This window comes from Lutra lutra, chromosome 1 (assembly GCF_902655055.1).
Source record: "Lutra lutra chromosome 1, mLutLut1.2, whole genome shotgun sequence".
Classification (NCBI taxonomy): Eukaryota; Metazoa; Chordata; class Mammalia; order Carnivora; family Mustelidae; genus Lutra; species Lutra lutra.
The window spans coordinates 159,317,757-159,333,096 of NC_062278.1; the positions used below are offsets into that span (position 1 = coordinate 159,317,757).

Sequence of the window (15,340 nt, forward strand, 5' to 3'; positions counted from 1 at the left end):
TAAAGTTCAGAGAAAAATATTTATTCTTTTTGCACACTGAATATAAAGAAGACATATTAGTCATGAGGAAAATGAAAATTAAAACCACAATGAAATAACACTACACATCTACCAAAACAGGCAACTCTCATACACAGCTGGAAGAAATATAAATTAGTACAACCACTTTGGAAAACCAAAAGCTTCAACTAAAGCTCCATATGCATACACCCTCTCACCTAGCAATTTCACTATTAGATATATATCCAACAGTACTGTAACAGTACTGTATTTGCTCACCAAAAGCAGGACCTAGAACTAGCCCATATGACTATTAAACACCTGAAATGGGGCTAGTGTGAACTGAGATGTGCTGTAAGCGGAAATTACACACCAAATCTTTTAAGACTTATTCTGAAAAAAGTAGTATGTCATACATATTTCTTATGATTATGTTTAAATTATAATATTTTGGATATACCAGCCTAAACAAAATGTATTTTGGGGGGTTTTTTGTGAGGTTTTTTTTTTTTTTTTTTTTAAGATTTTATTTATTTATTTGACAGAGAGAGAGAGCGCACATGAGCAGGGGGAGTAGCAGAGGGAAAGGGAGACGGAGAGGGAGAAGCAGGTTCTCTGCCAAGCAGGGAGCCCAACGCAGGGCTTGATCCTGGAACCTCTGGATCATGACCTGAGCTGAAGGCAAACGCTTAATCAACTGAGCTACCCAGGCACCCCAACAAAATACATTTTTGAAAATTTAAATTTTAAAATGTGGCTACTGGAAATTTTAAATTGCATACATGGCTACATAGTACTTTCACCATACAGACAAAGCTTTATTTCACTAGCCCTGGACATCTGGTTAGCTTCTATTCTTTTACTGCTACCAGCAAAACTGGGGAATCAGATTTTAGAACATTCATCCTCACACTCATCATAATACAATGGCTAGAACTACATACTACTCAAACACCCAACAGAATATGTATGTAACTTATAGCGTATTTACACAATGAAATGCACCCAAATGTGAAAATTAAAGATCTACAACTACTCACGACTATACGGATGAGTCTCACAAACACAATGCTGCCTGTAAGCCAGGTACCAAAGAGTGCATGTGACTCCAGATACACAGTGCAAAACAGGAGAAACTAGTCCACACTCTCACAGTAAGGATAATGGCTGCTCTGGGAAAGTGGTTAACAACTGAGTAGATGCGAGGATGAGGCTTCTTTGGTGCTGACTATGTCCTGTTAACTGACCGAAGTGTTCAGTGCATGACTACATTGTTTGTGAAGATTCAGTAAGATGGACACTTATGTATACTTTCTCAAAAGATTTTACTTAGGGGCGCCTGGGTGGCTCAGTGGGTTAAAGCCTCTGCCTTCAGCTCAGGTCATGATCCCAGGGTCCTGGATCATGGGATCCCACATCGGGCTCTCTGCTCAGCGGGGAGCCTGCTTCTCCCTCTCTCTCTCTGCCTGCCTCTCTACCTACTTGTGATCTCTCTGTCAAATAAATAAATAAAATCTTAAAAAAAAAAAAAAGACTTTATCTATTTGGGAGATAAAATAAAATAAATTTTATTTATCTACTTGAGCAGCAGAGGAAGAGAGAGATGCAGATGCCCTACTGAGCAGGGAGCTGACCTGGGCCTCGATCCCAAGACCCTGGGATCACAACCTGAGCTGAAGGCAGGCGCTCAACCCACTGAGCCACCCAAGTACCCCTTATGTATACTTCTGTTGTGCTTTTATTTTATAATCAGTAAATATGTTTGAAGGAATTTAGGACCCTGGTATTAAAAGTGATTTTAACAAAATAAATCCTCAGATTTTTAAAAGCTAATGTTATGTCTATTTGGCCTACCTTTTTTTTTTTTTTTTTTTAGATTTTATTTATTTATTTGACAGAGAGAGACACAGCAAAAGAGGGAACACAAGCAGGGGGAGTAGGAGAGGGAGAAGCAGAATTCCCGCCTAGGACAGAGCCCGATTCGGGGCTCAATCCCAGGATCCTGGGATCATGACTTGAGCCAAAGGCAGATGCTTAACCAGTGAGCCACCCAGGCGCCCCTGGCCTACTTTTCCATCCTTCATTTACCTTTCAATCATCAAGCTAAAATTACCCGACAAGTTGATGAATGTTTCAGAACTGATTTTGTTCATAGTATAAATATAGAAATACACATGCAAATAGTAACAAGCCTAATTTTCAAGCTAGATATTTGAAATATGAAATATCTGAAAACAAGAATATCCCCAAATGTCTTGCTAAGCCATGAACCTGTATTATACTACACAATTCTGAAGAGAGTTATGTTAGCCTATTTTACTCTAAAGATTTGTGGAAAAACAGTACACACAACTAGAAAGTAAATTATCACAGGCAACAAAAGGATTTCAACTAGGAGTTGGCAAAATTTTTTGCATAAAGAGCCAGACAGCAAATATTTTAGGCTTTGCAGGATAGAGGGTCTCTGTCACAAACACTCAAGACTGCTATAGTCAGGGCAAAGCCAGCCATAGATAGTATGTACAAAAAGAACAGAGCTGTGTTCCAGTAAAACTTGACTTTATAAAATTAAGCAGCAAGCTTGACTTAACCTGGGCGCTGTAGTCTGCCAACCTCCAATTTAAACTTAGAAACCCTTTTTTGGGGGGCACCTGGGTGGCTCAGTTGGTAGGGTGGCTGCCTTCGGCTCGGGTCATGATTCCCGGGTCCTGGGATCAAGCCCCACAGCGCGCTCTCCGCTTGGCAGGAAGTCTGCTTCTCCCTCTCCCTCTGCCTGCAGCTCCTCCCATTTGTGCTCTATCAAATAAGTAAATAAAATTTTAAAAAAGAAAGAAAGAAAAAAGAAACCTTTTTTGGCTCTCACTTGGTCCTGAGATACAGAATTTAAGGGTCCTGTACAGTCATCTCAATGGCAGCTGCTTGCTTAGGTGAAGGAAAGAGAGGCAAAAGGCCTGCTCCAAGCCCCTCACCCCACTTGCATCTGAGCCAGATTAATCTTTATCTGTTTTACAAACCAGGATTCTCTGTAACACTAAGTTTGAGCAAAGGGTTCTGCAGCTTAAAAAAAAAAAAAAGGTGGGCAGTAGGGAATGACTCTGAAAAATTCAGCTGTACAGTCTGAAAAATAAAAATCAGACTACTTGGATGTGGCTATAAAAACATACGAAGACCCATTAATTATTTAATTTCACATAACTTTCTGAAAACATAATGTGTTCACTTGCTTCAAAAACCAAAGAGTGAAAGATCCCTATCCACAAGGTCCCGCTCCACCACTCACACCCCCAGATACACACTATTCTTACGAACCTGTCCAGCATTACCTGACACATAAACCAATTCAAATGTATTTTATTTTCTCCTTTTTTACACAAAAAGCATACTTCACACTGTTCTGTATCTTTCTTCTTTACCATGACTATCTTCAAAATCTCTCCATACCAATAAATAGAAAACATACAAAAGAAAAAAAAAAAAAGAAAAAACTGTACAGATGTAGCTTTATTTCACCAGCCCTAGATATTTGTTTCTTTTACTGCTACAAGCAATTCAGAAATGAATTGGTTAATGTCATTTCTAGCATATGCTAACACATACCAGAATAAATCGTCAAAACCAGATTAGCTGGATTAAAAGATGTACGGATTTGTAATCCAGACTTTTAAAGCAAAACTGCCCCACACAAGGATGCACCAACATGCATTCACAGCCACAGATGAGACCTGTTCTCCCACATGTGCCAACAAAGCATGTTTTCAAACTTCCAGATTTTTGCCAACCTGAGAAATGTTACTTCAGAATAGTTTTAACTTGTATTTACATTTATTGAATGAGGGCAGGTTTCTAGTTTATTTATCTACTTTTTAGGTAAGCTCTAGGCCAAGTGGGGCTTAAACTCACAACCCCAAAATCAAAAGTTGCGTGCTCTACTCACTGAGCGAGCCAGGTGCCCCAGACAGGTATTTTTTCATAAATGCTTAGGAACCACTTATATTTCCTCATCTGCCAAATTTCTGTTTACAGCCTTTGCCAACTTTTCCATTGGGTTTTTCTTGTCCTCAGTAATATCTGCGTTCTTCATAAACCAGTTCTTCATAAACCAGTAAATTTGCCTTTCACCTCTGTGAGCAGGTTTCAAATATTTTCCCCTATTTTATTACATAACGACTCAGCTTATGTTATGATGAATTTTTCCTTTTTAAAAAATGGCTTCTAGATTTTAAGTCAGAGTAAGAAAGACTCGTCCCATTTCAGCTTTATAAAGGAATTCTCTCATAAACATTCTATTTTATCCTACACATTTCAAGTTTGAACCACTTGGAATTAATTCTGGTATAAAAATAACTTATTTTCTAAACGGCAAGGCAATTGTCTCTAACATCTTCTGATTGGTTTAGGATCTTTTTTACACTAAATTCACAATGTATCAGAGTCTATTTGTATTTTCTATTTGGTCTTTGGTCTGTCTAATCATGTACCAGTACCACTGTGTTTTAATTAGACACAATGTTATATATTTTAATATCTCGTTGAATGAGTTTCCCTTACTGTTCTTTTTACACTATTTTCCTGGCTAATAATTTGACAGTTTTTCTAGCTAAGTTTTAGGATCAACTTATCTAGTTTTAAGTGAAAATCTGTTTATTTTAAATCAATAAATTATGTTGAATGTGTAAGAACTGACATCTTTATAAAGTTGAGTCATCCTACCCAAAAACATGACACATCTTTCAAATTCAAGTCCTCCCCTGTGCCCTTAAACAGTGTTTCAAAGTTTTCTACATATAGGTCTCATAGACAACAAATTAATTCCTATGTATTTTATGGTTTTTGTTGCTATTACAAGTGGGGGTCTTTTCTTCCATTGTATCTCCTATATTTATTTATACGAAAGCTACTGTTTTCTATAAATTATATTTACAATCCATTGTCTTCAGTAATAATTCTATTATTTGCAGAGTTTTGGGGTTCTCATGGATTTTTAAGCTGTATTATCATAAAGTTGTAGAGTGTAGATTTTAACTTCTCTTTTTCAATTTTTCTATTTCGAATTTCACTCTTTTGTCTAATTATGCTGGCTCATACTGCCAGTATGGTATTAAATAATAGAGTTGATAGTGGGCATTTTGTCCTTGCCTTTAGAAGGAATGTTTACATTGTTTCTCCATGAACCATGATGCCGAGTTTTGTGCAGATATAAAAAGATTGGTACACACACACACAGTGTTAAGGAAGTATCTACCTACTCCTATTCTACTGCATACCAGAAGACTTTTTTTTATTTAAATTAGCCAACATATTAGTTTTTGATATACTGTTCAATAATTCATTAGTTGCACACAACACCCAGTGCTCATCACATCACATCACATCACGTGCCATCCTAAATCCCCATCACCCAGCTACCCCATCCCCCCACCCACCTCCCTATCTGCAATCATCAGTTTGCTTCCCAGAATCAAGATTTTCTCATGGTTTGTTCCCCTTTCTAATTTCTTCCCATTCAGTTTTCCCTCCCTTCCACTATGACCGACTCTGTGCACTATTTCTTACATTCCACATATGACTGAAACCATATGATGATTGTCTTTATCTGATTGGCTTGTTTCACTTAGCATAATGCCCTCCAGTTCCATCCATGTCAATGTAAATGTTAGGTATTTATCTTTTCTGATGGCTGTGTAATATTCCATTGTATATATGAACCACATGAGACTTACTTTCTCAATTGTTCTTTCCTCACCTATGAAAACAATCTTCTTTCCCTTACATGTAAGAAAAATACTGAACTAATCATCGCATTACTGGAATAACCACCCTATCCCCGCTTGTTCATGGTTCTTTTTCTAACATACTGGTATCAATGGTTAAGTATTTTATTCAGGACTTTTGCAACCATATTCATAAGTGAAACTCATCTGAAGTCTGGTTTGTCTTAATCTTTGTCAGATTTTCTTATCAATAATTTGGAGGGTTTTTTTTTAGTCTCTAAAGCCATGTTAAAAGTTCATTAATTATCTGCTTTTCAAATGTTTAGTAGAAGGGGTGCCTAGGTGGCTCAGTCGGTTAAGCATTTGCCTTTAACTCAGGTCATGATCCCAGGCTCCTGGGATCGAGTCCCACATCCGGATTCCTACTCTGTGGTGAGCCTGCCCTATGTCTCTCTCTGTCTCTCATGGATAATTAAAAGGAAAAAAAATTTTTTTTTAAAAAGGGTTTAGCAGAAAAACTCTAAAAACAACATTGCCAAGAAAGAGGTGGAGGGGGGTAGCTCTTTGACAGTATCTCCAACAACTTCTATGAAAAACAGTTTAAATGTGAACAGAGGGGTGAATAAGGGTGGGGCTGGTTGAAGGGTTCAAGAAAGACTCATGAATATAGTAGTCTCTGAGTTCTTTACATTCATTAATATCCTGAAGGACAGTTTGACTGGATATAAAATCCTTGGCTCATATTTGCTTTCCTTGAGTTCCAGTAGCAATCACTCTACTCTCTCCTAGCACACAGCGCTATGAGCCTCAACTTTTTCACCTTTTTATAAATGGACTTGACTTTTTTGCCCAATTGCCTAAAGGACTCCGCCATTATCTTGTAAGGCTAAAAATTTATACTTGGTGTTGACAATTCTTGTTCATTTTTCCTGACCGTAAGATAAACCTTTTTGGTAAGCTTTCACTTATTTTAGGAAAATGTTCTTCAGTAATACTGTTAAGTATTTCTTCTATTCAGGGTTTTGGTTTTTCTTCTTTCAGCAGAATTCAATTTTGCATATTTGGATCTTCTTTGACCATCTTCTCTTTAATCCTTTTTAATTCTTTTTTTACTTTGGTTTCATTTTCTTTGATTTCCTCTTTTCTACTCTGTGCTCCTGTAGTCTTCTTCATGGTCTATTCTCCTTTTCACTCCTTCCCATTTCATCTGGTTTCGGTGACAGTTTTGTTCTTCTCTCTTCTACTTGTTTTCTGAATCCTGACACCTCACATTTTATCATGTCCTGTCTTTTCACCATCTTCCTTGAGTTCTGGCATTTCTGTGTGTGGCATTCCTCAGGATGACTGCCTCCTAACCCTCTTCTCTTTTTTTCTTAACTCAATGAAATGTTCATTCAGAATATTTATCTGTTCTGTAACAATATGATTCTGGGGAATATTCTCCATCTATTAGATTTTATTAAATTTTGTTCATTTTTCACCATTTTTAATAAGCACTGTATCATTGTACCAATGCTATGTCAAGTCTACAGGTCACTCACCATGGAATGAGTCCTATGCTATGGCCCACCTTTCTCAGCTGCCTCCCTCTGAAGGGCCATAGCTGATGTTTTCTAAGCTATTCATCCTGTCTTCCCCATATTCTGTACCTCTAGTTTTATATGAGGAACCTGTCTGCCATTTTAAGGTACACTACTTATGTTTATTATTAGCATTTCTGATATCTGCCATCCTGAACTATTGTTTTAGCAATTCTATGACATCACTGTGCTTCCAGCACCCGGCGTTTCTGCTCCTTTTCATCTTTAATCTCAGATCACGCAACTTGCTTGTTATTTTGTAAATGTCCAGGAAGAAAGGGAGGAAATTGCTATTTCATACTGCCAAGTTCACCCCAAAGTCTCCACATACAACTTTTCAAAAGAAAAATACAATTCAATACACAAAATAAACTTACTTTAAGAGTTCATCTCTTTCTGTCTTCCGCGCAAACACTATATCACTACATTTGTTCTGGAATCTGACCAAGATTTCAGTCAGCTCATTGTAAAACTGTAAGCAAAGAAGAAATACAAGTAATAAACCAGAATGATTTTTTTTAATCTATAGAGGAACACAATCGAAAGTTCATTAATCACGATTAAAGTTGAAGAACTAAAATCCTCTTCATAAGATAGTCATACCCGTGAGGTTCAACAACTTAATATTGAATATGACCTAACTAAAGAAAATAAAAATTTAAAAATCACTTTTAGAGAACATTTGTCATCAAAAATTAAATGGAACAAGTTGTAAGTTTCACGATGGTAACTATATTCCCAATTCCTAGAGAAAAGTCAATTACTTAATAAATCTATGATAAAAATATGAGACCTAATTAAATGGAAGGATTAGATTTGCATATTCACTTCAGAAATATAGGTATCACTTCAGAAACCCTTAGAAGTATTTGCAAAGGCCCTCTGAAGAGTTTTCTCAGCTTATCTATTTCAACAAAGCATTTTAAACCAAATAAACTGGTGTCTTATTCTTCTATTTTCAAGGCTGTGTAGTATTTCTACCCCCTCTTCACAGGGTTTTACATTATATCCACTGTATTTGTATCAAGATAACTTTACTCAGTGATCATTATGGAGTTAAAAAACCACACGGTATCATGTACCTAAAAAAATTAAAAATCACTTGCTCTCTCAAAAGCAAAGTCAATGGTAAAAATAAATATAATCACTTCCCTAAGCTATTTAAAGGCAAAGCAAAAAAATACTTAACATACTTAGTAAGCACCCTAAGACTCAGGCAGATCACAAGTCTATCATCATCCATCAGCACCATCAGCACAGAATATAAAAGCCATATATATACTCCCTCCTCCCTTCCCCACCACAGATCAACTTCACTTCAACTACTCCTGTTCCCTCATAATTAACTCAAAATAATCAACTTTCGGCGCACCTGGGTGGTTCAGTCAGTTAAGCCTCCTACTCCTGATTTCGGCTCAGGTCATGATCTCAAGGTTGTGAGAACGACCCCCATGTTGGGCTCCATGGTTAGCACCAAGTCTGCTTGTCCCTCTCCCACCCACCCTTCTACTTCTCCCCACTGCTTACTTTGAAGAAGTTCTCTTTTCCCTCTCTCTCAAATATATAAAATCTTTTCAAAAAAATTTTTTTAATTAGTCAATTTTCTTTCTTTTCTTTCTCCCCAGAACGTATCATTAGCTTTTGACATCTCTGTGCTAATTCTTTTGCCTGAAATTCCTACACCCTCTTTTTGCCTGATGGAATATACAATTCATTCTTCAACATTCCCATGAAATATCGCCACCTTTAAGCTTTCTCTTGCTCACAATAAGCCTCTCAGAGACGAAAGTCATTAGAGCTAGGATTTCAAGAATAATGTGGCACAACTGGAAACACAATTAACTTCTCAAACCATATTTTCACATCTGTGCTGGTGAGCTATTATTTTTGTACATCATACCTTCGTGCCCTCCTTCAAATTGGCTACAAGTTCAACAAAGTTGTCATATGCAGTAGCTAAATTCTTCAAAACTTCTTCTCTTAAGTTAGCTTCATTATTAGATTGCTTCATTTTTGAAAACTCCTGGTGTGAGACCTTGTTAAAGGAAAGATTTATTGACCAAATTAATATAGCTCATAACATTTTTATTGTTACTTTGCCAACTACATATGAAAATTGTATATGACTGCATGCCAGAATTACTAGAAATTTACCTAATACGTTATTTCTTCTGTGATAACACAGTACTTTAAGTCTTTCCTTAAAGAAAAATACCACAAATTCAGTGGGTATCAAACATAACCAACAATGACTGCAGACTTCTATTAAAATGCATCACTCTCAAAAAAAAAAAATCCTAAACAGATATAGATTTAGTCCAGGTTTATCCTATTTTCTTTACATAAATCTTACTAAAGCATGAAAACTTTACCTGAATATTTTTAAGAAGTTCTTCCTGTTTCTTTAGAGATTCTTGGACTTTAGCCGTAAGACCTCCATAGATTCGATCCAGTTCAGTGACAGAAAGAGCTTCTTCATTTATGACACCATCTTGAGCCAAAGCAGTCAAAAATTTGCTTGTCATGTCGAAGTTCACTGATTTCAGGTCATTCTCCAGCCCTTCTCTTTCCTTCTTTACTTCATCAAGATTTGTCAATAAGGACTTTAAGACATTTACAACCTAAACAATTAAAACAAAACAAAATAAAACCCCTTTGTTTAATTGTACAAAAAACCCAGAAGCCAATTTCCAGAAGGGAATTATATACGAAGGTTCACTCAGAGTTGGATGATTTCTCAAAGAGCCAAGCATCAACTGTACATCAAGTTTACTTAGAGACAGACATTGTACCTTTAGTGGACTCCGCTTGTAACAGGAGGCAGCAATAATTGTAACAGCAGCAAGCACAACAATTTACTGAATATTTACTATGTGCCAGGAACTGTCCTAAACACTTCACAAATGTAATTTAACGTAATCCTTCCAAAATCCCATTGGGTACATATTTATTACTTCTATTTCACAGTTGCAGAAACTGAGTCTCAGAAAGATTAAGTAAGCTGCCTAAGGTTACACAACTCTAAGTAAGCTGCCTAAGGTTACACAACTACTAAGGAGTAGAGGTAAAATTTGAGACCTAAGTCTGCCTAACTCCAAAATCAATCTCTTAACCACTCTATACTATATTCGGCTCAGGTCGTGATCTCCGGGTCCTGGGATGGAGTCCCGCATCGGGCTCTCTGCTCATCAGAGGGCCTGCTTCCCCCTCTCTCTCTGCCTGCCTCTCTGACTACTTGTGATTTCTCTCTCTGTGCGTCAAATAAATAAATAAAATCTTAAAAAAAAAAAAAGCTATAAACCATGTGTTTATTTTATATACTGAGAGAGAGAGAGGAGAGGGCTCTTGTACATCTGTTCATATCATTAAAAGTTTTCCATGGGAGAAGGGGGGCAGCAGGGAGGCATCTGCGTGGCTCAAGCAGTTAAGCATTGGCCTTCAGCTCAGACCATGATGCCAGTGTCTGGAATCAAGCCTCTCAGCAGAAGTCTGCTTCTCCCTCTCCCTCTGCCCTTCCCCCTGCTTATGCTCTAATAAGTAAATAAAATCTTAAAAAAAGGGGGGGGACATCTGATGACTCAGTTGATAAGCATCTGCCTTCCTGAAATTTGTTTAGCTATAAGAAAAATGCCACCTTTTAACTTTCTCCCAGTTATGTCCAAAAAAACTAGAAAGAAAAAAATAGTCAAGTAAAAGAAAACTGGAGGAGAAACAGGAATATGCAGAACTGGTTTAAAAAAAAAAAAACTAGTCTACTAAACAAAGCTGAAAGTCAGGGACACTGTAACACTATTATCTATAGAGAAAGAGACTGGGTGCTTCTTCCACAGTACAGCAACTAAGAGCCTCTCATCAAATATTGCAGTGACAGTACCCCAAATTAGCTAATAAATAATATGAGAAGACAGACATAGTTCACATGAATAAAACCTCCTCTTCACTGAGGAACAACAAACACACAGGCAGCAGAGTAACGTGGGAAGAAAACCCCAGCAGAATCTGTAGAATCACAAGTTCTAATACCACTTCCACTATGTAGAAAAGCTAACTTCCTAACTTTTATGGTAGTCAGGGGTTTTAAAATCAGTGATAAAAAGGACAAAGTATTTATTTAGTAAGTCCTATTCTATTCCAAAATGCTATGATTCTAAGTCTCTGGGGGAAAAAATGGCATTTGAAGCAACCAATTTATAAATGAACTTTTAGACCACCATACAAAGAGTCCTTATATGACAAGCATCCTCTTTTTTTATTTTTTTTCAAACTGTCATATATACTAGTTTAGCCATATTTTAGATTGTATAATACCGGCCTTATTTTAAGAGTTACTACAGTAGAGGTGCCTGGGTGGCTCAGTGGGTTAAAGCCTCTACCTTCAGCTCAGGTCGTGATCCCAGAGTCCTGGGATCGAGCCTCGCATTGGGCTCTCTGCTTGGCAGGGAGCCTGCTTCCTCCTCTCTCTCTCTGCCTGCCTCTCTGCCTACTTGTGATCTCTGTCTGTCAAATAAATAAATAAAATCTTAAAAAAAAAAAAAGAGTGACTACAGTAGAAAATGAATTAAACTGCTTCTACAAATGAATGACCAGAATAGTAAGAAAAGTAAACCACTACCTACATTTTCTTTCTTTCGACATCAATACATTTTCTTATCCACTCATTAAGTTTGAAGCTTAATGTGTCATCAAGTTAAAGTGTATCAATAGTTAGAATCCCTCTGCACCCCCATGTTCACTACAGCATTATTTACAACAGCTAAGATATGGAAACCTAAATGTCCATCAACGGATAAATGAATAAAGATGATGTAGTGATATACACACACATGCATATAAACACACACAGAGTCTATATTCAGCTATTAAGAAAGAACGAAGTCTTGCCATTTGTACCATGAATGCACCTTGAGGGCATTATGCTAAATGAAGTTAAGTCAGACAGAGAAGGACAAATACCATATGAACTCATTTAAATGTGGAATCTACAGAAAACCAAGCTCACAGATATAGAGAACAGACAGACTACTGCCTGAGGTGGGGCATGGGGGTGGGCAAAAGAGATTAAGGTAATCCAAAGGTACAAACTTCCATTAATTAAATACATTAAGTCATGAGGCTATAATGTACAGCATGGCAATTATACTTAGTAATACTATATTGTGGAGCACCTAAGTGGCTCAGTCGGTTAAGCATCTGCCTCTGGCTCAGATCATGATCCCAGGGTCCTGGGATCGAGCCCCGCATAGAGCTCTCTGCTCAGCAGGGAGCCTGGTTCCCCCTCACTCTCTGCCTGCCTCTCTGCCTACTTGTGATTTCTGCCTGTCAAATAAATAAAGTCTTTAAAAATAAATAAATACATACATACATTAAGTTATAAGGCTATAATGTACAGCATGGCAATTATATTTAATAATACTATATTGTGGGATACCTGGGTAGCTCAGTCGGCTAAGCATCTGCCTCTGGCTCAGGTCATGATCCTAGGGTCCTGGGATCGAGCTCCATGTCAGGCTCCCTGACTAGCAGGGAGTCTGCTTTTGCCTTACCTCTTTCTGCTCCCCCTACCCCACCTTGTGTTCCACTTTCCCTCAAATAAATGAAATCCTCTAAAAGAAAATAATAATAATAATAATAGGGGAGCCTAGGCGGCTCAGTTGTTAAGCTTCTGCCTTCAGCTCAGGTCCTGATCCCAGGGTCCTAGGGTCGAGCCTCGCATCAGGCTCCCTGCTCAGCGGAAAGCTTGCATCTCCCCTTCCCACTACCTCCTGCTTGTATTCCCTCTCTCACCGTCTATCAAATAAATAATCTTAAAAATAATAATAATATGCTGCATTCTTAAAAGTTCTCACCATAAGAAAACAAATTCTGTAACTATGTGTGATAACTGATACTAACTGGATTTACTGTGATCATTTTACTATATATAAAAATACTGAATCATTATGTTGTACACCTGAAACTAACATAAAGTTGTATGTCAATTATACTTCAAATAAAAAAATTTTTAAAAATTTTTTTTAAATTCTATTTTCCAAGGTTTTTTTTTTTTTTTTTTAGTATTTTATTTGTTTATTTGACAGAGAGCTAGAGAGAGAGCACAAGTAAGCAGAGCGGCAGGGAGAGGGGGAGAGAGAGAAGCAGGCTCTCTGCTGAGCAGGGAGCCCGATGCGGGGCTCGATCCCAGGACCCTGGAATCATGACCCGAGCCGAAGGCAGCCGCTTAACCAACTGAGCCACCCGGGCACCCCAAAAAATTTAAAAATTTATTTCAATGTTTTAAAAACAGCTCCATTTAGCTCTCAACTGCAATTAATTGAATCCCTTTTTTAATAAGTTAGGCTGCCAGTAGTTATCACTGCATCAATACTTTTTGAATCCTTACATGTTGGGGTACTGCTCTAGGTTCTAAAATACAATTATTAACAAAAGCAGAATTGGTTCATGTGGGGGACAGGGGAAGGGAGGAGGGAATTAAACACACACAAAAAAAACAGAGCAATATAGTAGACAATGACAAAGAAAGGCAAAGGGTGACATCTGGGGCTTTAATGAAAAAACTAGTGGTAGCCATGCAAAGGGAAGAAAGACCCCAATAGAAGGAAAGCAAATGTTAAAGTCCTAAGGCAGGAACAAGCTTCCCATGTTCAAAGGGAAAAGACCCAAAAAAAAAAAAAAAAAAAAAAAAAAGGCCTAGTATGGCTTTAACACAGTAAAAAAAAGATAAAAGGGAGAGAGATGAGGTCAAACAGAAAGGCAGGAATGAGATCACCTCAGCTGTCTATACTTCACCTTTAAGACCAAGAGCTACAAACTTTTCTTATAAAGAACCAAACAGAAGGGGAAAGGAAAAAATGACAGAAAATATTTTTGGCTTTGTATGCCATAGTCTCTGTTGCAACTATCTCTCCCTTTCTAGTGTGAAAGCAGCCACAGATGAAATGTGAAGGAGTATAACTATGCTCCAACAGAAGTTTATTCATGGATACTAAAATCTGAATTTCATGTAACATTCACATGTCATAAAACATTATTCTTTTGACTTTTTTCAACCATTTAAAAATGTAAAAGGCATTCCTGGCTCATAGACCACACGAAAACAGGAGGCAGGCTGGATTTAGCCCGCAGACCATCGTGTGCCAGCCCCATTTAGATGATAAAGTTCTCTGTAGCATCTAACAGCACCATACACATTTAGGCACAGAACAAATACTCTCAATGAGATTTTCAGCTTTACTTTTCAGTCCCTGCCATTTTATTTTCAGAAAAGGCAGACATGAGACTATCTTAACAACAGAACAGTGGGAACCTGATCACACTTGCCCTACACTAAAGCAAACATAGAGTTTTGCACCCCTCTCTGTTAGTGACCATAATTCCTGGCATACAGTAGGCCTTCAACAAATTTTTGGTGAACAAACCTCAACACCTATCTAGACACTTCCTGTTACGAAAAACAGAGAGTAAAAGTAGCATTTGCAGTTCACCTACTAGATGACTTTGTGTGAACTAGGAAAAAAAAAAAAAAGGCCTACAAAGCTTTGGACAGTGCTAGTTTATGCACTATCTCTGAGGAGATGGACATTTTTTTTCCCCCAAAGGGACCCGTCCATCACCCAAGACAGATGCAATACTACAAGTATAAATGGATATCACTTTGTACCCAAAAAAAAGATGCCCCTTCCTCTGGGTAGACTCAGCCCTACACCAGGGCCAAGGCTTGGCTGGCCAAGTGTAGACTAGATTCCATACCCCTGCTGATCAGACGTGCACAGTCACAAGCAATGGTCCTAAGTATTTAAAAAAGGATCTTTAAATACAAATTACCCATAGTTTGCAACATTTTTCAGAGTATCTCAAGATGTAAAAACAGATGCCCAAAGAGACTAAAGATAAATAGTAGAGTAGCACGCCACTTCACAATTTAAAAAAAAAAAAAAGAGCCCTACCATTAAGATTGGACTTCTTAATAAAACATGTATGTCCTTTGTATTCACTTTAATAATCAGAATTTAAATGACTATACTTTTATCATAAAAACTCTGGCTAAAATGT

The 15,340-nt window shown here is 37.5% G+C and overlaps 1 protein-coding gene across 2 annotated transcripts in view; it reads right to left on the reverse strand.

The window, feature by feature from the left end:
* Positions 1-15,340, reverse strand: part of PDCD6IP (programmed cell death 6 interacting protein) — an 83,494-nt gene that overhangs the window by 8,478 nt on the left and 59,676 nt on the right. For both annotated transcript variants that reach the window (XM_047741397.1, XM_047741404.1), the window contains exons 13-15: positions 9,664-9,912; positions 9,192-9,326; positions 7,669-7,763 (exon numbers count right to left, since the gene is read on the reverse strand). In XM_047741397.1, coding sequence (XP_047597353.1) covers positions 7,669-7,763; positions 9,192-9,326; positions 9,664-9,912 — 479 coding nt within the window. The remainder of the gene's footprint in view (positions 1-7,668; positions 7,764-9,191; positions 9,327-9,663; positions 9,913-15,340) is intronic.